The following is a 24,008-nucleotide window of genomic DNA, read 5'->3' as shown; positions in this document are numbered from 1 at the left end:
ATGGACACAAACAAACAAGAAGGTAAAGCATCCTCTAATTTCACTTCTTGATAGTATGAAGAGAGATAGGAAGCAAGCTGCCTTTGTATGACTATCCCCACGAGAACACCTCTCAGCAACTGCGAGTAAACTCTCCCTCCTCTTAGTTTCATAGAAATATTTGGGGTTTGAAGTTTCTCCATCTTATTTTAAAAACACTTCCCTCTTCCCCCCTGGAAAATAATCCCATGGCTTAGGTAAAGTGCCTTATGGGAAGTCATTGCCCTCTCTTACCTTGGGACTAACAGAGACCTCCAGCTGTTGAAAGCTACTCTCACTGCAGTGAGGATCTGCTTTTCTCCCCCACATGCTTTGCTGCATGGGGTTCTTGTTCATTTGAGTGCCACAAGAAAGATTTCTCTGCCAGTCCTGGCTTCACAAGTACCAAGATGTAACTATGGCACACTGCCTGCACACAACCAGTCCTGCTACTGTCAGCAGCATTTCTGGAAAGTGCTGTTATTGGCTTAAGATGTTCTTCTTGCAGAGGAATGTGGGCCTGGTGGTACTTGCTTTTCACCCCAAACCACTTGTAGGACTGTGCTCTGCCTTGCCACCTGAGAAGTGATTGTGCTCATATGCTAAGGAATTCTTCATACGATGAAGAGCAGAAGGGGCAGCCTTCAGGAGTGCCCATAACTGTCAGCTCAAGAGAGTGAGCCTGGACTATCTCTCTTCCCTCTAAAAGATGTTGGTGTTGCCATGGGATGGGTAATGGAAGAGTTAATTCCTCTATTATTATTATTCTAATTTGACTAAATTAGGTCTATGTACCTAGGCCCCTCCACTACAGTACAGCCTGAAAAGGAAATTATCTCAAGGTTTTTTTCCAATTAATTGGTATGCCCCCATGGGCGGCAGACGCTCACTGCAGAAACTGGGAGATAATCATGAAGCCCTTTGCTTCCCATAGTGCAAGGGAACTGTTCCAGCTCCTGGCAACGACTTTGCAAAGATGACCTGGGTATGTGTGGCTACATGCAACTTTCAGAGAGTACTTCTGCTCACATCCATGGCAAAGGTGGGAGGTAAAAGCATAGAGACAGAGATCCTCTCCACTCTTATGGCCTTTTTCAGTAGCACTTCCCCACTTTGATTGTGCCTGAGGACACAGATCCATCTCCAAACCCAAATGAAAGATCACTAGAGACTTCTGCAAGGCTGGCTCAAGCCCTCTGTGTTATATATTAGTCCTAAGAAAATGAGAGCAGTGAGTGACCATGGCCCCTCCTCATTGTGCCACGCTTCTACTTGTCACCTCTAATTCTTCAACAAAGCTCAGCATCCAATATAACCAATACTTTGACAAAACAACATTTCCCTGTCCTCTCTGTCCCTGATTCACACTGTGCTGTTAATCAATACGTATATCCTCTTGCTCTATTCTGATCAGTCATTACTCCCCTCCCCTCCACACTAAGCATTACCACTTACACCAGAGCAGACACACAGGCTGGGTATCTGGCAGTATCTGACCCTACAACAGAAACTCACAGCTGTGAGACTGGCCAGCACAGGGAGTAAGTGGCACATGGGTAGAAAGGGACACGTGGCCTCTGCTCTCTGTGGCTCACACTTCTGTGATTCACTGGGGAATTTGCTTATATTCCTTTGAATCAGGACAAGTCCTAGAGACCAGAACAGGGCCAATGTGTAGGTGCCCTTGGCAGTAGCCGATATTCCCCCTCAGGGGCAAAGTAATCAGAACATAACTGTGCCTTGTACAGCTCTGACTTCTAGGCTTTAGCTTTAGTATTTAATGTACTTTCTAACTGCTTAGAGCGCTCCCCACATACATTTCAAGCCTCTGCAAGACCAAATTTCTCTGGTCCTGTAGGCACAGGTAGGTAAATGACAGCACACCTGCAGCCAGCACAGGAAGAGGGAACCTGGCTGCCCCCAGAACTGGACACAGGGTCACTGGCCACACTGGGGACTGACAGCAGCAGGAGATTAAGCAAATTCTAGGAGGAAAGAGAAAACTCACTCTGTGAATTTATGTTGTTGAGAGGAGGCAATGCAGACGAGGAACTGGGTGGGACGGTGTTTTCTGGGAGGTGGAGGCCAGCCAGCCTGACATAGGAAATAAAATTTGAATTGATTGAACAGACTGCAATCCCCTCCAAGTGTCATGGCAACACAACCAGCAGTACCTTCTGGTGGATAACTGAAGAGCTTATGCACAGAAAAGACAATGTTATAAAAGGAAATAATAAACATACTTTTTCAATCAAAAACCTACAAGTGCCTAGAGACTGTGTCTCTGGAGTGCCCAAATCACTTTTGTGAAACAGATACAAGCTCCTCTGTGAGCTAAGTCTCTTTCAGAAATGTTAAGCCTCACTCCATTAAACAAAATCAGCTGGAAATCACAATGCCATAAGAAAGCATGAATTTGAAACTAATGGTAAAGATATATATATATATTTGTCTGGCATTAGAAAAGACACCACTACTGCTCAGAATGTGTCATGACAAAATATAACTCAACTCTCACCCTTTCACATGGACCAGCTCTGGACTGAAACAGGGCAGCAAATGAGGTGAATTTAACATCTGGTTTAGTTGAGCCGTTCCCATTTTACAACTGCAGTTTATTTTACAAACTACACAGTGTTCACACCTCCTACAGTGAGACTCCTACAGTGAGTCCTTTAAAACTGATTTATACCTCAAGAGGGACTTTCAACATCTCTGTTCCAGTTATTTATAGCAACTATAATAAGTCATTTTAATTGACTGAAGTTCTTTATTCCCACAGGAGAGACTGAAAGTGTGCCTGTGAGTACCCCTGCAACACAGATTTCCCAGGTAAAGATGAGCAAAATGCCCTAAATAACTCATAAGATTTTAAAGATTTACTAATGGATAACTAGTAGTTAAAGCTAAATTAAGTGGAAGGAAAAACGTAGGCACTAATGAGGAACATGGCATCTAAAATACACATACTGCATGAATGTATGTCACACATATCACATCTTGGGCCTGATTTTAAGAGACACTTCAGTAAAATTTCTCTGCTTACAACTGGTTAACTGTGCCTAGACAGGTGATTTGTGTGCTCAGCTGATTAACTAACTGGCATCATTAACATCAATTAGAGAATGTCTGTTCACTGAGCTGGAGGCAGATTTCATGGCTGAGTTCTGATGAACTTTCACCATACCCACGGAACCATCCCAGGAGCAAGAATGCATTGATTGCACAATGAAGGGGATGTCAGGGGGGTCCTTCCTAGCAGAAAGGAAGTCCCTGGGGGGGCTCTGAGTGATACAGCAACCTCATGGCTCCTTGGACCGTGGAGTGCTATTGTCTATTAGACCAGGTCAGCTGGGCAGACCAGAACATCAAGTCTTGCTGCATGGCTCCCCAGGCTTGGAAACCCCATGTTTGAGTCCACGTGGGCTCAAGGTCATCAGGACTTCCAGAGCTTTGTAGTCTGAGTTAACTTTCTTGCTGCTATTAGCCACTGTGGATGTGATGAGACTGTCTGTATCATGACTCAGGGAGCATCCTTCCTGTAAGATGCAGTTTCAGTGCTCCCACAGTGATGTTTCCTAGGCATTTCCAGTCTGCAGGAAACACAGTGGAGTTCTGAACACTTTAAAACTTGATGCAGTTCAATCTGGAACTGTATCTAACAGATAAACATTTCCCTGAACTGGAAACCCTGTCTACCACTAGCCTTGTCACCATCACAACACTAAATGCCCATAACTGCTTGTAAGAGCACCATGGCAAGCAGTTGCAGAGTTATGGGATGCCTCTTGCCATAACAGAGAAGGTACTGCTTTTCATAAACAAATTGTTTATTTTTTTTTTTTTCCCAATCAGATGGCTCCAAGATTAGAGCTGTGACTGGGCTGTTGAAAGGCCTGGCACAGTAAGTCCAGCATGCATGAAGAGCTCGTGCATTGCAGGTCAAGTATGCTTCCTAAATAATCCTTTAAATTAAAAGTTAATAGCTGGCTTTCTCCTTCTGCTTCTGCAAGGGCCCTATGGACACTGCAGTGGCTAAAAAAGGACTGCACAGCTTTGAAATGAGCTGAAATGTGTAGGAGCTTGCAGACTCCTTTAGATATACCCTTCCCTTCTGTCCTTACCCAACTGCTTGCTGTTTATTTCCACCATCCTTACCTACGAATGTAAATTGTGAATATTCTCTTAAAGCCTGGCTGTAAATCAGCACAGCTCAGTTAACTTCACACTGCGAGGCGTTACAAGCCTTCCTAATGATTGGCTGTAGTTGTGCTGCCTTCACTAGCAATTTTGAGTCTTCAGCTCAAGGACACTGAGAACAGGAGCAGTGCTAGTGTAAAATGCCTTAGCAGCTGCCAAGCACTCTTGGAGAAACAGTCCTGGACAGCCTCTTTGATAGTGAGGGATATGTGTGAACACAGCTAGTCATGGAAGCCCTTGCTTCCATGTGGACACTCTGTAGCAGCCAAGGCAGTAAACACAGCTCACCAAGACTAATCATCCGCTTTACAAGGCTTTTCTCTGTCTTGTATCTCAGGTCATTCAATCCATAAGCCATTTCCATCTGATCAAGATGATCTTTCTCAGGCTGCCTCAAAGTGTGAGCAAGATTTCATGCAGCAGGGGTGGTCACCTTCTTCAGCAAACAGGTCAAATTGCTGGCACCTGCCAAGGGAGCGTGGAAAGGCTTTCCAGTTTTGCTGCTGCCTCTGCTCCTGGAAGCAGCATCTGTTTATTCCACACTTTTGGGCTAGCACAGCAGATGAGACAAGAGTAGAGGCTCAGCAAAGATTCTGCAGACAGCATAGATCCACTCTAAAAAAGTAAAATCAAAACCATGCTGAGAAATGGTTCTTGTTCATCTTCTGATTCCACTCTTCTCAGCCTACCCAGCCACCATTACTTCTTCATGGTCATAATTTCCCCCCTCCGTGTTGGTAAATGCTTGCTCCACTAACCAGGGGCACTTCTACAGAGTTCATATTGCCACTGGGTTGTAGGTCAAGTGATAGTCACAAGAGACTGTTGCACACTGTCCTCTTGAGTCATGCAAAGACAGGAAAAGAATCCTTTATTTCTGCATGCAGGGCCACTCACAGAGCACAGCGTGATTATTGGATCTTACTAGAGATTTTACTTGCAGTTTTTCCACGTACAGCTGAAAAACTTCAGGTAGGCTGATAAAATGGGAGCCGTAGCCCCCACAAGAAGGCAACCTGCTACAGATGCATAGCACTGGAGCCCATACTACACTGCTTTGCCAGGTTTAAGGGCCAGACTCAAAGGGCAAGCTTGGGCTGAAGTTTCTTTCTCATACTAAATTATTTAGAGGCCTGAGTGCTTTTTTTGGAACAGACCCTTCTCAGTTCTTGAACAGGTTGTAAGGATGTGCTGTGACCACACAGACTGATTTGTCCTCTAAGCATTAGGTAGTTCAAATTAACTTGCTAAAATGTGTTCCTCTTCAGCTTCACTTATTCCTACGAATGGGTGAGCCAGGTAACACATTACAGCTGAACTCTTGCCAAGTTTCCATCCAGGCATAAAAACTGGGTTTTTCTGTTTGTTTCTGTATATATTGCGCTGTAGAACCTTTAGAAACACTGAATCAGCTCAACTTTCCAAGGGTTCACAAAACACTGAATGGGCTCTCATCTAGATGATTGCGCTCGCAGAATAAAATGTAAGCACGAGCTGATGCTTCACAGGCTTCCTTTTGTTGCAATAGCCCATGGGATTTAAAGGATGGGTTCTTACCATTAGAAAAGAGCTCAGATTAAAATGCAGTGCCCAAGCGCAATTATGCACTTGGCAAGAGTTCAAGGATAATGTGTTGCAGGAGCTCCACTTGCCACTGATGTCACTTGTCACAGATGCCACTCCACTTAAGTTTGGATGAAGCTTGTATCCAATGTGCAAGGCTGTTTGTGCTTCTTTATGCTCCAAGCACTGTGGGCAGCAGAGGGAGTTCCCAGGGTTTCAGCACTTCATGCAAGCTCTGGCAAGATGTGGCTGATGTGCTGCTGCTTTCATCCATCTAACAACAAAGTGAAATGTGAACAGAAGATGCATTTCTGTATCTGAAATAGCCATAGCCAGCTGCATGGGGCCAAGAAAGCATGTACCAAGCAGGACAGACACACAGAGCACTGTCCTGCAGGATACACAAAGAAAACAAGCTAGCAGAGTCACTAGAAAAGCAGAGTCTCAACAACAGTGAGCCACAAAATAAAAAGTGACTGCCTGCTCTTAGATCTATTTGCTGAAACGCGCGATATAATTTGGTCCAGTCACTAGTCCAGATCTCTCTTTTGGCTGCCTGAACTCTGGTTTCAGTACACATGGACACAGAATTCTACATAATGGTCTCTGTTTGGCTGACTCTGCTGATGCCTAGCAGTTTTTGACTCTGAAGTTCGATCTAGATTACCCCCTTTCTGCAAGCATCTCAGGATACAGCCAGACTTCTGGGGAAAAAAGCATTTCACTTTGATCTTATTCTGCCCAGATATAGATACCTCAGAGCCAGCTTCCAGACTGCTCCACTGTTAGTTAGCATAACTTGGAGTATTGAAGCAGATCACTAAAATGGATCTGATGAATCACATCTTTTCATTCTAAAGAAAGCATACAATGCCTAACCTCAGTGCAGGCTATAGATAGACTCTGCTTTGGCAACATCAGCTTAACATGTAAGGGACTGGCAAGCACCAGTGAGCAGGGACAGGAATACTAACATTTTGCACAGCTGGAGTACTTTATGATCCCACACTCCCCCTGGCATGTATGCTACGATGTCTGATGCCAGACCCCACAGATAGCAGAAGCAGTGTGATCTCCCCTCGCAGCCATAGATCCAAGCACTGCAAACAGGGTGACACTTCCTGTGATATTCCTGCATCACAGGAAGGTGTTCACCATAGTACACTGCAAACAGGCTGAACCAAGGGAGCTTGAGCTCCAGCTGGCCTGGGGAGTCAAGAATGACTGCCTGAGGAGGGAAGATGTTCTCTGCCCTCACCTCTAGCCTCCTGTCCCCCCTGCCTTGTTCCAGCTATTGTCAGTCCAGCTCCTCCTGCCCAGGCTGCTCTGGGAATGAATGGGGGTCTGTGGGGTAATCAGTGGGGTACAAGTGGGGATATCAGGCAGACATCCTCTGTAAAGACACTGTTGGTCTTGATCAGGGGAGGATGGTGCATGCCATTGCCCTGAGGTATCGGAAGCCATCTCTGCTCCATTTACAGGACTCAAGCGCCTGAGTTCCCCGGGGTGGCTGTCCTCTTACCATCAGTGCTCCTGTTTTGGACTCAGTTTATAACCAGATGTTAGGCCGAATTTCTGTTGTAAAGGTAAAAAACACTGGTACTGAAGCGCCTTGGGCCGCGACCTCACTGTGGGCTTTGTGCAGGCAGAATGAGTGCCTTGCTCACAGCAGTGGGGGCAGAATTGACAGCCCAAGCTACCCCAAGAGAGAGCGTCCCTGCTTGGCCTTCCACAAGCTGCCTGCCTCCCCTCACTGCCCACCTCCAAATCTGCCTTGTCTGCTCGCTGTGCCAGCCTGGCTCTCCCTGCTCTGTCTCCTGCTTCGCCCAGCTGTCAACCGGCTGCCTCCAGCTTAGGTCATGAGGTCTTCCAGCAGTGCTAGGGCCTCTAGAGAAAGAAAACAGGGATTGTGGGCACAGTGTCTATGCTAGAGAAATACCCCCCAGCTCCCTTCCCTCTAAGAATTAGAGAGCTGTCTCCTTCCCTAGAAAAGGCCCGCTGACAAAGAACAAAGCTTCACAGTCCTCTGAGTAAGGTGTTAGGTCTGACCAGGCACCAGCCCCATCAGCATATGCGGGAGGAGGCTTTGCTCAAACATGGCTGTATTCTTGATCACTCAGCTGCTTCTGGCATTGATAACCTGGCTGCTATTATTGCAAAGTGCTTGGCATGTTTCAGGCTGTCCCCTCCTTCTGGAGACTGACAGGCTGCAAACCTGCCAGGGAGCCTGGAAAAACTCTGGGTCCAAAAAGGGGCACATTGATTGCCCAACACAAACATTTCCTACTGTGTACTGTGGCTGCAGCAGGAACCAAACCTCCCCCATGCCTCCCAGCCATGAAAGGAGAAAGAGAACAACACCTTACAGGAGGGACGCACCTAGTCTCCATGCCAGTCTGAACCAGGGGTGACTCTTGGGGACACAACCACCTTCTAGGATGAGAAGCTGTACCACCACGTTTGTGGTTCCTCTAGTTGCAGGCATTAGCCTCTGAGTTGAAGGCGGGTTTCACAGAAGCGATGCAGGAGCTGTCACGAATCCAGCATGGCGAGTACGCCTTGGAGGAGAAGGTCAAGAGCTGCCGCTGTGCCATGGAAGAGAAAGTGGCTGAGATGAAGAACTCCCTCAACACCTTCAAGGTAGGAGTGTGACTCGCAGAGAGCTGCATATGTGCCCCTCTATCTTGGGTGGCAAGGAGCTCTCACCTGCTTCCATCAATCCTTCTTGTACACAAAGAAAATGAGCTGCAATCATTTCAGATGTATCTGGAGCAGCACCTTCAGCTCTGTGTCTCCTTCCAGACCTGGAGTTCCAACTCCAATGTAACCTGTGCCCTGGCCTACACAGCCTTCTTCAGGAGCAAAAAAGACCCTTGCTCTGGGCTGCACATGCAACATGCATACAGCATGCTCACAGGCAGCCAGCCACTGTGCCATAGCTCTCCCTGGGCCAGGTCTCCTGCACTTCCTGCAGAAACCAAAGCTGCTGGGGACCAGGGAATGAATACGTAATGCCAAAGCTTTTGAAGTTGTTCATTCCCACACGGTTGGGAGGAAGTGCTGCCTGGTTTGATCCGGCCCACGAGGATTAGAAACAAAGGACTAGGGAAGAGAGCCTAGCAAGAGGGCTCGATGTGCACTTTAAACCAGCCAGCATCTCCTTGCAGAAACTGGACAACTGCCTGTGAGGAGGCAGGCTGAGGAACTGTTTTATTGTTTTAATGGTAAATTTTCCCCATGGGGTTTTGCTGAGTCAGTAATTCCTTGTGAAGTTAAAGAGGGCTGGAAAAGCCCATATGTCCCCATGATGGGAAGAGATGGACAGCACCAGGCTAAAGGGGCTCTGTGGGCCCAGCTGAACAAAAGCACGAGGGCATGTAGCAGAGGTTTCAAAGCAGACAGACGTAGGGTTATCCAAGATGTTGTTATAGGGGAAAAAATGGCTTTAAAATCCAGATAGAAGGAGTTATTCAAGCAAAAGGAGGTGCAAAAGCTGATCTTCCTCTGCCTCATGCCTATGTTGACTGTCTAAGCATTGAACTCCCAGTGAAGTCACTTCCTTGCTCAGGGAAATCCCTCTTTCAGTTTACAAGAAATAATTTAAGTCTTGATGAAACTTGCAAGAACTTTATGCATGAAGAGAACTCTACGTACATATAAAGCTTGGCTGAAACTGCCCAAGGGAGGATGTGTTGACAGTGAGACACACACATGAGGTTAGAGCAGGTCTCCTTTCCTTCAAAAGCCAGGCTAAAAAGGCAGTTTCAAGGCCCTATTTTAACTATTAGTGGATAAAGCCCTACATCTTTATCTTCTACCAGTGTCGTAACCACATATACACACAATGATCTTGCAAAGGAAAATCACTGAGACACCCTCCTGAAGCACCTCTAGTCCACACCAGCCAGCATTCAAAGCTGTGCTCTGTAAGGCTGATGGGCACAGTCGGAACGCTTGTGCTTTTGCTTGTTTCTCAGGAGGAACTCAGTGATGCAAAATCAATGATCGAAGAAATCAGTGCCAAGCAGGAGGAAATGCAACAGAAAATTGAGCAGCTGCAGCAGGAGAAGCGGCGCGAATCACGGAAAGTGAAAGCTAAGTAAGAGCCTGAGCTCCAGGACTCTGGACGTGCTAATGAGTGGTGGTGTGCATTTTGTTTATTTCCTTACATCAATCTTACTTCAATCTCTTAATCTTTTCCTAGCTGGACATATGTATAAACCTCTGTAATTACTGGAAGCTCCAGCCTTCAGTTTCCTCCTGGCTTTCAGACACCTCTGCTGCAGAGCAAATACAGCACATACACATCAAGATAGCCCCAGCAGCCCTCAGGGAAATCAAGTCCTGGTGAAACAGTCAGACCTGCTAGGGATTTATTAGGGCAGGAATCAAACGTCAGGAGCCCTCACTGTTAAAAGCTATTGCTAAGCTATCTCCATCCAGACAACAGCACTACAGTATTCCTTCCCTTCTCCTGCTGTCAAGTGCACAAGACTCTGTGTGATCCTGGCAGTGCAGTCACGTCTTGCTTTCCTGTCTCCAATCTTTTCTTCTTCAAGCAAGGATACAGCAGCATATCTGAACACTACTGTTACTGTGAATAGGCAGACTGCTCATCCACCTTGGCCCTGATTAGCCTCTCTTGATGATGGATGCACAGCTGCCTTGATGCAAATACTTTGCAAATCTAGGCTAGCCCCTTAGCTAATTAAGCCATTTAATTAGATGAAATATGCTCTGCAAAAGAACAGAAATAACCTTCTCCTACAGTCAGTGAAATTACTTCCATAATATTGTTCATGAACTGAATGCATCAAAGCCAACTCCTTTCCTCATCTTTGCAGCAGCTATCCTTTTTCTGACTGTGCTTGTACTCATACTGTTGTCAGCCACAAGTGTAGCATAGCTTCTCCTGTAGCATTCATGTTTTCTAGCTGTCTCATTCTTTGTGTTTGTACAGAAGAGCACAGAAGGACGATCACAGCTCACAAACAGTGCCTACACCTCTCCAGGGCAGCCCATTTCGATCCATAAACCTCCCAGAACCTGTACTGATCAATGAAGATTTTACAAGTCTTTTGCACAACGTGACTTATGAAAAAGGTAGGAAAGAGAATAGGTAAGTGCAGTGCCTTTCTTAGGAAAAAAGTCCAGAAAAGGTCACTAGATTAAGAGGGTACTGAGTTTTGCTCAGGTGCCAACAGCAGAAAGAGAATGGAGCTGCTCCCTGTAGCAGCATGGCTCCCAGGTCTGTGCACACAAGCCCACGTTGTGTCTTGAGAACTCAAGCATGGCTTTAACGCTGGCCTGGATTCAGGAGATGCTGCTCTGTGAAAGTTGCCCCCAAAGCCATTCCTCACTTACTCCAAGGAAAAAGGAACTAGGCTGGATCTTATCTCCTCTAACACTCATGACATACACTCAACTGAACAGAAGCCCTGATGGAAATACTACAGTTTGTCAAGTTGTTTTCATGCTAGGGAGCAGGGCACAGAAGGCAGGATCACAGGGATTGGGCTGTCAGAGAACACCTAGTGTGGCATTAGGGGGACACTTGGGGTTGATTAGGGTGGTAGGAGCTGGAACATACACACACTACTAGGGGCAACACTGTTCTTTGCTAGCTATGAAAGCTGCTGACCCTCAGGATTAAGGTTATACCTTGCTCCAGGAAAACAATGCCAACTGCTAAACGCTTATGAAGTCTGGAATCAAAAACAGGTGATGGCCCAGTGCCTTTTTTTCCTATAACTAACTTGGAAGGGTTGGGGGAGGAGTCTAAGCTTGTCTTTCACCTTCCTGCTCTACACAAGGAAGACACCAAAACCATACATATTTAAAATGTTAACAAAGGTACAGAGTCTGGAAGAAAACTCTGTACTGTCTTTTCCTCTGTTCAGCTCACCTTCTGCCCTTCCTTGAGCCCTCTCCCTTAAATCCCTCACTGCCCCTCTTTCTTTCCAGTCATCTCACCCCTCCATCACTCTTCAATAAGCTCTTTATCACCCTCAAATAGCAGCTGTGTCTCTATGTCAGGTATCAGTCCTTTTGTTCTGTCTGCTGGGTGTCATCTACCAAAGGGCACTTCCTTAGCAAGGACAAGCCAGGATTACTCAGGCTCTAAGGTCAGACAGCAATGAGCACAACAGAAACCCCACGTTAGCCTGCCTAAAGGTGCTACTGACACAAAGATCATGAGAAAAGCCACAGCAAAATGGAGCAGCTTTTTCTCCCATGGAGGAACTAACAGGGATATTCCCACTCCTAAAATGTGAAGGGCTAGAGGATCTAACCACACTGATTGGGTTTGGAAGGAGGAAGCCTACTCTACAGCTATCTTCTCTCATGTTTTCCTTTGCTTTTCAACAGTGTCTGACACCAGGATCATGCCGATAGGAGAAGGAAGTGTGAAAGTCCTAGGAGGTCCAGGTAGGAATAAACTGAACTGCTGAAAAACAATGATTCAATGACAACACTTACTTTACTTCACTCAGTAAATGTTTTGAGGGATGCATTTCTCAGGAACAACTTTCACACTTTGCCATGCATCTTCATTTTCATTTTTGTAGCTGTCAGGGTAAATGTGCATCCCTGAAGCACCAAATAACTGGTGCAAATGCAAAGCATTGATGTTCAGCAGAAAAAGCCTTTTTGATGCTGCTACTTTTGCAGGCTGTAAGTGCCTTTGCAGAAAGGAAGAGTATAGGCTTATTATGACAAAGAATAATTGGAGAGCCATTCTGCCGCTTGGGAAGAGATGGCCTTTACAGTGACTACATACTAGCAGATCTGTTGAAACAATTATTTACTCGTCAGCTTCCAAACGGACCTCTCCTAAAGATGCCTGAATAGTAGCAGAGAAGTTTCTCCAGCAAAAAGAAAAATGAATAATAACTTAGTGACAAACTTAATAAGGACGTGGTCCTGGCCAGCAAAAGGACACATGAGAACAACTGCCAGATGCCTGCACTGTTCACTTGAAGCATTTGCTGTCCATGATAGCTCTTCTTGAATCCACTTGAAGGAAAGAGAGAACAAACATTACAGAATGGTTCACTGCAACCCAAATTCAAAAGATTGTCATTAAAGCAATTTCAGACCAATGGCACTGATGTACCCTCTCCAGTACGTTCTCTGTGATTTAATAGCCTCAGACTACCAGTCCTGCTGCTTGCATGATCACTAATGAAAACTTTAAGAGCTATGACAATGTACACCCATTAAGAGGGACATTTAAATCTTAATTACAATGATACTTTTTTTCTTCCCACAATACCTTTCAGCCAACCTGTTGTATTACCAAGTCCTTAAATGTCCCAAAACCATAGAGTGCAACACACTGGGAACACGTATCTTATTTGGGCAGAAAATAAATGCTGGAAGAATGCAAACTTTGTTCTGCAGAAGGGCTCACCAGCTGCACTTCCATTTTTTGTCGTAAATGAATTCCAAATGACTCCACCACCACTGAAGCACTGAGAATACTTCAGATTCCTTCTCCTTTAGATGGGTAACAATGCAGGTTTATCTACAGCTAGAGCATAATGAACTAACTCAGCTAAGATGTCACACTCCATGCAGCTGTTTGTCATTGCAGGAGCAGCCATAGAGACAGAGGACAGCCTTAAGCCTTCGCTGACAGCAGATGGTCAGACAAAGGTGCATCTGCAATCAACAGTATGGAAGCAGCCCAAAGACACCAAGGACTGGGGAGATGAATACATTTCCAAAGAGCAACCAGAAAGGGGGAAAGACGTGGGCCAAAGCAGATACAGCTCAGCAGACAACATTATATGTGAACCCTCTTTGGCTGGTAAGGACAGAGGGGCACACAGCTGCACTCACTTGGCATGAGCTGCTAATCACCTTTTACAGATGGAGACACATAAGGCAGTTTTCCCTGGTTGGAGGAAATGCCTCAGAGTCTCCTGTCTCCATGACTTCTGTTTTTTCCACTTGCTGGTTAGTTCTATCAGACAATACACAAATATGTTCTGCACTCCAGACACTCATGCCCCCTTCCAAGACTTGCCAGGTTCAGAATATCAGTGGGGCTGTTGACAGTGTAGCTAGTTATATGGGTAAAAAATACAACTTCTTGTTCCTGGGAAACTGGATCTGAATCCTTGGCATGAGTTGTTTTGCTTTTGATGACTTGTTGTTTTTTTTTTTCCCAAACTCTTGGGGGGAAACTAGAATTCACAGTGCACAACACATTTGCGTTGGAGCCTTCTTAGCAAGCAATGTGACTCCAGTCATCCCTGGAGCACACTGTAGCATGAGGCTACAACTTGGTATTTTGGGTAAAGCTAACACAAACACAGGACGTTGATCTTCTCTGCAGCAGTTTCTCTTCATGATTTAATGCCAGATCCCCAGGGGAAATGCACTCCAACATGAGGGAGGCTGTCCTTGAGGTCAGCATTTCCTTACTTTTTTAAACTTAAACATTATTTTCTGGAAGCCAAAAGGCAGAACATCGCTTTGGAGCTGCTGGAGTCAGAGAGGAAGTATGTCATCAACCTTTCCCTTATCCTGAAGATCAAGGCAACGTTGCAAGGACCAGATGTGAAAAGGAGCACCAAAGAGAGAAGGTATTTCCGTTTAGTGTGCTCTCTCTTTTGGGGAATTTTTTTCAGTCTGTTCTTTCTGATTCACCCTCTCTCCTGCTTTTCTTTTATCCACACAGAGATCTTTAAGCACTTATAAGTCATTTCTTGTTAAAAACTGGAGGCACTGAAAGGTCTTTGCTGCGATTAAAGACTTTCCTGCCTGTCTTTACATCCCAAACCCTTCCATAATCACTTCAGTCTCCTGGGTCTTATCAGTCTTCTTTTCCTCCTTCACATTTGTCCTGCCTGAGTGGGAACAAAGCTTGTGCATGTACTGCTTCTCCCAGTCTACAGGTTAATGTAGGTAATAAGCCCCTTGCCAGTAGCTGCCATTCATCAAGTATCAATATGTATACACAACTCGCATGTATTTACATAGATATATGAAATCTGTGGGACTGACCTAGGTCCCACAATTCAAAACAGTTTTTTTGCTACATTATTTCCCATGAGGAGATAGTTCTTACAGTTCTCCCCATTCCTCAGTTTTAGCCAGGGAGTTCCCAGTCCTGAGCACACCTGTGGTGCCAACTGCATGGTAGCTCTCTTTTTCTCCTCTATTCACCATCGCTGGGAGTCATTTGACCAAAGTCCACTGTGGAACACGTAGCTGATGTGGACTCAGTTAAGCAGTTTCATGACAGATAATACAAACTGTAATGTGATAGTTTCGAGTTTGTTTTTACTTTTACTCTTTTTCTCCCTGCGAACTTCTCATCTGAAAACACTTTGATATTTGATATCATCCTGATTATGGATGAGATCAGGACAAAATAACAGAAAGGAAGTAGGGCATTTTGACCAATACTGCATCAAAAGGCTTGACAATTGATGCAGTGTACAAATCTGGGAAGCATTCCTCCAAGCACCCTATGGGATGGCTCACAATCACAGTCCTGCTCCATTAGCCATAGAAGCCTGGGCTTTTCAGTTCTGCAAATTCCAGCCAGCTACACAGTATATTGGAGGGCCAGCCTAAGAAACCTTCAAAACACCCAATAATAGTCCACTGGAGAAGGTACCTGTATGTACGTAGCAGCCTGCTACAGCCCTGTACATAACAAGGCTTCTTGGTGCAGGCAAGCCCGGGAAGGCTTCCAGGTGTAAAGCAAGCCCATGCTGACCACCCATGAATGCAAACTTCAGCAGTGCATGCTTAAGGCTGAGCTTGTGCTCTCTGTAACCAGTCTGATATTGTCTCCTTTCAGTTTCTTCCCCAATTCTTTGCGGTACCTGGTCCAGCAGCATGTCGATTTACTTCACGCTCTCCAGGAGCGAGTGCTGAGCTGGCCACGCCAAGGAATTCTAGGTGACATCTTCCTGAAGTTAACAAATGATGAGGTATGTTATACAATCTCTGGACTCTTCTGTTGTGATGCATGACAAGGTGCTGATGGCCCATCAGTGAGCCAAGACAGAAGAGCAGCAGAATGACAGTACTGTGAAGCTGCAGCTACAGCAATGCCTTTCTGCCACTCTCTTTTAAGTGCAGCCCCAGTACACGGTAGCCCCCTCTGGTTGCAGCTCCTCTTGGTCAGGATATCCACATGCCAGACCCACCTGGAGCTCCACAGGGCCACAGCACAGTGCAACGATGATAACACATTGACAGAGATGAACAATAATACATAATATTAATGCATGAATCCCAGACCTGGCTGGAGAAGCCGCATGTGAGCCTTGACAGCTTAGGTGTCTGTATTCACAGTGGAGGTGTGAAAAGAGCCTAAATTTTTCATACATTCCTCTCCTCCAATATATTTTGCTCAGTTTTGATAAGCAGGTAGGCAGGTCTCATTCTATATTGGTTTGTAGCTCCCAGTAAAACAGCCCCGTCACTGTTGTGTTACAGTGTCTATTTCTCCAGAGGTAAAGCCTCTCCTTTTCAAGGTGAAGGGTTCTGCCCAAACCACAGCAGGAACTTTCCTAGAAAGATGTGTAAAAACTGCTCTGATGCTTTATGAATTTTAAGACTCATAAGAAAAGCTTCTTCCTCACCAGCCTCCCAACATCTCCTGCCTGCTCTGGTGTTTTACACATTGTGCTCAACAGCTGATCCATCTTACTAAATAAGCCTCTCTTATGAAATCCAGAGCCCTGAAGCTCTGCACAGTTAGTAGCTCTGCTGCAATCATGAGCTCCCAGGAGTGACAGGGGAGTCAACAGTTCATTGTGCTGGCTGTCTCTGTGACAAATATTTCTCTTGAGTTTCTTTGTTCTTTTTGTTGTTTTTATTTTTCCCCTGTTTATAAGAACAATTTTCTGGACTACTACGTTGCTTACCTGAGGGACCTGCCAGAATGCATCTCCCTAATCCACGTGGTGATCTTGAAGGAGGTAAACTTCCTGCCTGCTTCACAGATGCATAACAGTAACGTGCATGCTTGGCTTTCTTCCTGCTGTGCTTTCCCAAGAAAGAACTTTACTGCAAATCTAGTTGTTCTGTCATCAATGTCAGTTTCCTGAATGTCTCCATGGCTGACAGGCTCCTACAAAAAGCAGCTTTAACACAGTAACTGCTGTGTGTAATGAAAATTGTATTTACACTGAGACACAGAACCTCTGATCAAACTATGCACACGCTATCCAGATCTGCTCTGGCTGAACAGAATGTCTCTGACGCAGAAATTATCCAAACAGGGACACCAAGACTGAGGCTGTAAGTGCTGAAGTGCTTCTTGAGTGAGAAAACACCCTGAACTTCTCAGCTTTAGACATCTGGTCTCTCACATTATTAATTCTTGGTTTAAATGAGGGAAGTTAAAAATAAATAAAGGTAGTTTTAAAGTGCAGGAAGTAAACCACAGTAACTTCCTTCCAAGACATCCTAAGAAGTCAGTCTCATTTTGTTCAGTTCTGTTTGGGACTTCATTGTGAACAGCAGCGTCTACCTAGGCCTTGCACACAAACTGACTAGCATGCTTCAGATATACACCCCTGCTTAATAATGCCGAGTGTCTCCTGCAAATAATCCTCTGCTATTGCTTGTGGAAGAGTGAAGATCACTGCATTATCACAAGCAACCACCACTTGGCTGCTGTGCTTCTGTGAACTGCTGTAACCACTTATGGTAAAGCACTTGTTAACGCCCAGAACTATCTGAAAGCAGACGTTTCATGGATGAGAGAGACTCTGAAGGTGCTTTCTCTATTTCAGGTAGAAGAAGAAATCAAATCCGATCTCTACATTCTGTTCTTCCATATAGTCCAGCGAATCCCTGAATACCTAATTCATCTACAGGTAGGGTCCCAGGATGGAAACTGCCGTGCTTAACCCTTATAACAACACATGACTTAACTCAGAACTGGGACACGGGTCTGTGCATCTACAGGGCTTCTGGCTAACTCAGCAGGTTCTGTAAAGGAAAAAAAGACCAACCACCACCACCAAAAATGAAAAGAAAAGCCAGCTGACAGTGCCTGATTTTTATTTCATACCTGAAATGTTTTTCTGTTTGCCATTTTTGCCATTTGACCTGACAGAACCAAGCCTTCCCCTGGGAAGCCAAAAGTTTTGTAATTAACTCCAGTAAGAGAGCTAGCCTCCTTGCTGAGTTGTCCACACGCATTTTAGCTTTTGACGACTAAGGCTAGGAGTTAAGAAATTTTCTTATGCAGAGCTTGCTTAAAAACACAGTTTTGCTTCACAGGAGGATAATCTGAATTGTACTGAAACATTTCAAAGAAGGCAAATGTCACAGAGCCCTATAAAAACCAAGAGATTGGTTTACTTCTCCAATACTAAGCTCAACCAGTGGATCACCCCCATCTCCCACGGTTACATTTATGGTGGTCACTCATGTATTTGCACTGTAACAGTAGCTTGCAGGCCCTGTCCAAGTCTTTCAGAAACTGGTGCTGCCTAGAAAAGCTCCCACAGCACGTAGGGCAATGTCATGTGTGCTCCACAGTGTTAATTCACCGTCCCAAAAAGCACCTTTTCCCCAGTAAGGGCAAGGATGTCCTTCAAACTGCCTACTCTCCTCTGTGCCCCAGAATGTCCTGAAGTTCACGGAGCAAGAGCATCCTGATTATTACCTGCTGCTGGTGTGTGTGCAGCGTCTCCGGGTCTTCATCTCACACTACAGCCTCCTCTTCCAATGCAATGAAGATCTGCTTATACAGAAGAGGAAAAAACTGAAGAAGTAAGCACAACAGCTCATTCTCTCAATTACAAGGGAAGGGGAGGTGTGAGGCCAGCCCAGTAGCACAGGGCTTTTGTCCTAGACCAACAGTACATTACCCACTTGAAATAAAACTAAGCCCTGTGCATATGAATGCTGGAAAAAGACCACTATTGCCATTTGTCCTTCAAACTGAGGTCAGATTTGCTGTGAGCCTTTCCAGCTAAGTTAAATGAAACAGTTTAATCTTTCTATAGAAGCCAACATGCATTACAACATTGCCATTGCTTTAGGGAACCAAAAGTTGGCCCCCAGCAGGAGAGTACATTGAAATTAGCTGCCTCAGCAGGTCAGGGTATAGGTGAACGCCCAGCCCATGTCCTGAAGCCCATTTACAGGCTAAGCAAAAGATAGAGAGAGTAGTGCTTTCTGTTTTTACTGGGGGAGGGAAAAAATAATCCATAATTGCTGGGAAGGGGTTGTTTTTAAGGGAGGCATTAAGAATGGGACAGGAAGCAGAACCCCTTGCTGACTGGGATAGACAAGGTGGAATAGATCCTTCCTCTGGGTGGGAAGAGATGCATGGGAATATTAAGGACCCTTCCAGCCCTGTTTTCTTTGATCTTACTTGCTCGTGCTCATTCCCTGCCTTATTTCTTAGCACGACGATGGATTTCTCCTCCCTCAGGTCGTCCCTGGTGAAGCTGTACAAAGGTCTCACTTCCCAGTGTACGAGCCAAGAGGTTTCTCCAACACCCAGCACAGCCTCTATCCGTGACAGCGGGATTCACTCCGAAGAGGCAATGCAGTCATTCCAACCAGCACCTTCCTCTGGCACGACAACCCCGTAAGCCATATTGTCCTAGCAGAAGGCTTTCAAAGCAGGCTGAAAACTCTTTCCTCACCCATACACTATGCCAGTGACACTCTCTAGTAGACTGCCATTTCCAACACTGCTCCCTGTGTACATGCAGAGATGAAGGGCTGGCTATCTCCTTCCTGCTATCCACTGCCATGGCTTACTAGCAGGCAGTGTTTCAGAACTCTACCCACAGTTGCCAGTGCTCTTGCTAGCTGTCTGCATACTGGGGAGGACATGTATTTGGTAAGGATGGCATCAATGTGCAAAGCTGCACTTCGTGTTATTCACTGCTGTCAACATCACAAAAGCTAGGGAACATGACCAAGGATTCTGACAAGTAAAAAAGGTGCCTTTTTATACAATGAATCCCACTATCACAAGACATGAGCCCATGTAAGTTCAGAAAGTTACAATAGTAATTAAAAGAACCCTGTATTCTTTGGCCATTGAGAGTTGCCAGAAGAGATAATGAATACTAGCACACTAAGACTTGACTATTTCTTATGTAAACAATTTGTGGCTGTTGTGCTTTCTTACATTATTTAACAAGAGTTTGGCTCTATCTTTCTCAGTGTCCCTCAAGTAGTAGTATTGTTAGATCAAGCTTTAGCCTCCTTTTCCCCAGACTACCCAAACCAATCTTCTTTCTGCCCAAAGTCACTCCAGGCTCCTGCCTTGGGAGCCTCAGCTGACACCTCCCCACCTTCCCTACATGAATCTCAAACCAGGAATCCAAGATGGGCCCGGATGGGACCTCATCAGCACTGAGCAGAGGTGGGGGAAAAACAGCTCCCCAGATGCTGCCAGACATGTAGCTCATAACATAGCTCTGGACAAGGTCTGCATCCTCTGATGCAAACTCTATAAGAGCTCTCCAAGTATTCTCAAAACACTCCTGGGGACAGAGTTCCACCACAAGAGAGGAACCTAAACCATCTAAAAAGAAAGTCAGACCACAGGAAAATAAGACATAGCCCCACTACAAAAAAAGGGGAAGGAGAGTAAAAATCGAGAATGAGGATGAACAGGAGAAAGAAGCACCAGTTGGTATTTCCTCTGTGTTTTTATACATTTTTTTTTAAATGGTTTAAACTAAAATGTCAGTGAAAGTCCTTAGACAAGCAACCCTGCCTGTGGAAGCTTGCTCCTGCTAACCTAGCTAGGTGATTTTTAGTAGCAGCAGCAACGTTACTCTTCTCTCACATATTAAAACAATTTGGGGTCATAAAGCCAAGAGAACTGGGTGGGAGTAAGGTGGGGAGAGATGTTTCTGTAGTCCTCCAGTATTCCACTTTCTTCTGTTTTTTTTTTTTCTTTTTCTTATTTTAAGGCATTTGTTGCCTCAGATGAAGAAACCTCAGCCAGCTGTCCTGGAGAATATCCAGGCTGTAAAGCCCCCCGACTGGGAAATGGAAAGCAGAAAACACGAGAGGCCAGAGAACATCCTTGCATCCTCTCAGCTCACTGAGCAGGAACTTAAGGCTCTGACAGCTCCTTTACAATCCATCCCTGAAATGGAGTATGAAGCACCACCTGCTGATGCGGTGGGAAACCCAGAGAGAGCCATCAGGACCTCTGTGGAGCTGCTGCAGGATGCGAGGAACTTTGCGCCAAGCTATGAAGAGTTTGATTACCCTGGGGAAGTCTTCACCATGCCAGGTCCCTATGAAGATGATACTTTCCAAAATCTTGCTCTCTTTGAGAATTGCTCCCCAGCCTCCTCAGAATCCAGCTTAGACATTTGTTTCCTTAGGCCTGTTAACTTCACATCAGAACCAGAGAGGACAGATCATGCCTTACAGCCACTGCCTAAGAGCAGTACTCCTGTGAGCAGCAGCACTTACAAGCGTGAGATGTTCCACAGCAAAGGCAAGCAGCTGAGCAGGTCTCTGAAGGAGCTGCCGAGGAGCGCTGAGGGTGTGAGCTCCAGACTCTACAGCACACGGAGCAGCAGTGGGAGCCGGCTGCAGCAGAAGCAGGAGAGGAATGTCCAGCCTCACTTGATCTCAGCCTCATCTCGAAGCTCCCAAAGGAGCTACTTCCCCCCACAGAGAGGAGCGGGTGAAAAACCAAGCTTTTTGGAAGTAAGGAGGCTTAAATAGGAGGAGGAAAAAAAAAAAAAAGGCACATGGTGGTGCAGAAGCAGCAAGATAAAGATCTGAGATTCAGTTAGGGCAGAACTTGCCAAACTAGCTTCCAAGTTCACACATTCAAAGCCCTCATTTGCATGTATGTGCCCAAGGGAGGGAACACGACACAGGACAGCTGCTTTTCAAACACATCTTCCCCATGGACAAACATGGGCTTGAGGCACTCAGCTGGCTAAGTGACAGTGAGACCACTCTTGAGAGGAGCTAGCCTCTCATGCATCTCTAGCTGTCACTGAGCTTACCCCATGAGAAAATGTTCTACCTCATCAGGGTTGTTAAGCATGCGCAAAGCGGTTCAAAATGAATAGAGGGTGGCACCCAGTTAGCTGGGTTGAGAAAACTGATGGATTTAGTATCAGATCCTCATTTGGTACAAACCAGGATGACTCTGCTGAGCTCAAACCATTTATTCATCTAAGGATCTGGTCCATCGGTTTTGCTGCACCTGTGTTTGTTGGTGAACCAGTAAGTCTATGGAAAATCGGGCAGGGCCCAGCAACCATGTCCCTGTCCCTCAGACAGCCACTGACACAGTAGGCAGCACTCCAGCTCTTCAGGGACATCAGATACAGCAGGAATGTCTCTGTAGCTTGCAGTGCCTGCTCAGTCAGCTTTGGGCTTGTGCAGTCAGGGAAGAAAACCCCAAATGGACATGCAGGCCCCATTTGAGGCTTCTTTGAGAAGGGGCTGAGAGTGCTGTGATGTCCTTAGTACACTTCCTCAGTGACACCTAGAGAAACACCTACCTGCTCAAACAAGACAAGATGCAGATGAGTGTGTAAATGCAGATAATGATAAAAGGCAATTTCCAACAATCTGTCTGGAAAGGCAGTAGGGAAACTTCAAAAGAGAAAAAAAAATGAGTGAATAAAGGAGGTGGTAGAACAGGGTGACAAGGCAAAGAAGAGCTTTGGGGACACAGCCTGCTCAGAAACAACAGCCTGTGGGCTGCCTGGCACTCACATGCACAGATCTATGCCCCACAGCAGGGTGCGGATAGGGAGCAAGTCCCAAATCACAGGTCACGTTCATCCCCACAGAGCAATAGAGAGACCACTGTGCGGTGGTGGACAGAACAGTCCCCAGAGCAACACTGAGGGGAACTCCGCTCTCTCCTGAAAGGGGAAGAGATATTTTAAAGGCGTATTACCACAATGTGTGTGTGCTACCAAAGCTTCCTGCACCACAGATGTAAAACCAGGGAGCAGCAGAGTCAACAGAAGAGTCTTTCACATCGTATCAACTCAGGAAGCCTCCCAGTCCTGGGGTAAAGAGCTCATGAGCAAGGAGGAGTTGGGAAGAACCTACTCCTTCAACTCCTCATGCTGGCTTGCACCCTTGCTGACAAAAGAAGGGGCTAGTAAGACCACCTAAACCAAAATCTAGCAAGGAAGGCTCCAGTTCCCTCTAAGCGTGCTTCTCTCTCCAGTCCTCTGCCAATGCCTCAGATTCAGAGCCAGCAACAAGCTCTATGTAGAGGTACCAATGCTGCTGAGGCCCAAGTGATGCATTGTCTCCCAACCTTGCCAGCACCTCCTGACCCACCAAGTCCCTCCTAGCAGAGAGAGAGAAAAAAAGAGAAGGGGACAAGGATGTGAGGTTGCAAATGCTGGTTAAATTGTCTTTTCCCTTTTAGGAGCTCCATGCAGAAGACAACACCAGGTTCTGCCAGAAGGATGACAATGAGCAAACATCCTTCAGCGACCACAACCCACGGCACGAACCCAAAGGGGGTTTCCGGAGCTCCTTCCGCAAGCTCTTCAAAAAGAAATAAGCAGCCCCAAGAAAGGCAGGCCACAGCCCAAGCACAACAGTACTTCCCTGGGTCCCTAAGGGTGGAGACAGACAGCAAGGTTCTGAGATGTCCCCTGATATAATAGGTGGAGGGATGGGAGAGAAGACTGTCACAAATGCGTCCTGCTCTTCCTAGCACAGGGGAGGGCCAGGCTATGGGTTCAAGCAAAGCTCAGCCAGCAGATCCAGTAAGCAGAGGAATTTGCTAGCTTTTACTCCTGCCTAATTTTCTTCAGAGTTTTGGAAAGCTTGGGCCAAATACCTCCATGTTCTCCCCGTCATCCCCCAAAACTGTTTTTTCTGCCATAGATCTTCACTCTTCCAAATTCAAGCCAGGACTAGTTCAGGCTCACCCCCAACAGACAGGTGCCTTGGCATCCTGGCCAGAAGTCCAAAATTCTTTTCTTTCCTCCACTTCCTGAAGAAAAAACACTACTGAAGATGTCTTCCAGAAGGCCAGATTACACTATCCAGCTGGTTTGAGAAGGTCTAATAAGCATCAGCTGAAGCACCTGGATTTTATTCTTCTTAATCAGCACTGTCTTTTCTTTTGGACTGAAATCCTCTTCCACCTTTTAATCAACATGCTGTTTCTCAACCTGCCTCCTACTGTACAAATCTCTGCTCTTGCTGTCAGAATTGCCCAGGTCTCCACGCAGGGGACACAGGCTGAGCACAGGGTCTTG

At 45.9% G+C, this 24,008-nt stretch overlaps 1 protein-coding gene across 1 annotated transcript; it reads left to right on the top strand.

The window, feature by feature from the left end:
- Positions 1-23,302, top strand: ARHGEF33 (Rho guanine nucleotide exchange factor 33). Its single transcript, XM_042893875.1, has 16 exons — positions 1-22; positions 2,801-2,867; positions 3,892-3,922; positions 8,257-8,421; positions 9,759-9,880; positions 10,742-10,884; positions 12,151-12,210; positions 13,379-13,594; positions 14,246-14,375; positions 15,602-15,734; positions 16,647-16,730; positions 17,550-17,633; positions 18,389-18,537; positions 19,178-19,363; positions 20,709-21,462; positions 23,165-23,302. The coding sequence occupies exons 1-16, from the start codon at positions 1-3 to the stop codon at positions 23,300-23,302; spliced, it is 2,484 nt and encodes an 827-aa protein (XP_042749809.1).
- Positions 23,303-24,008: the final 706 nt, after the last annotated feature.

The sequence above is a fragment of the Lagopus leucura genome, unplaced genomic scaffold, assembly GCF_019238085.1.
Source record: "Lagopus leucura isolate 7727_CA_CO unplaced genomic scaffold, USGS_WTPT01 Super-Scaffold_73, whole genome shotgun sequence".
NCBI lineage: Eukaryota > Metazoa > Chordata > Aves > Galliformes > Phasianidae > Lagopus > Lagopus leucura.
The sequence above is the reverse complement of the archived record's forward strand: the minus strand, read 5'-3'. Positions and strand labels throughout refer to the sequence as shown.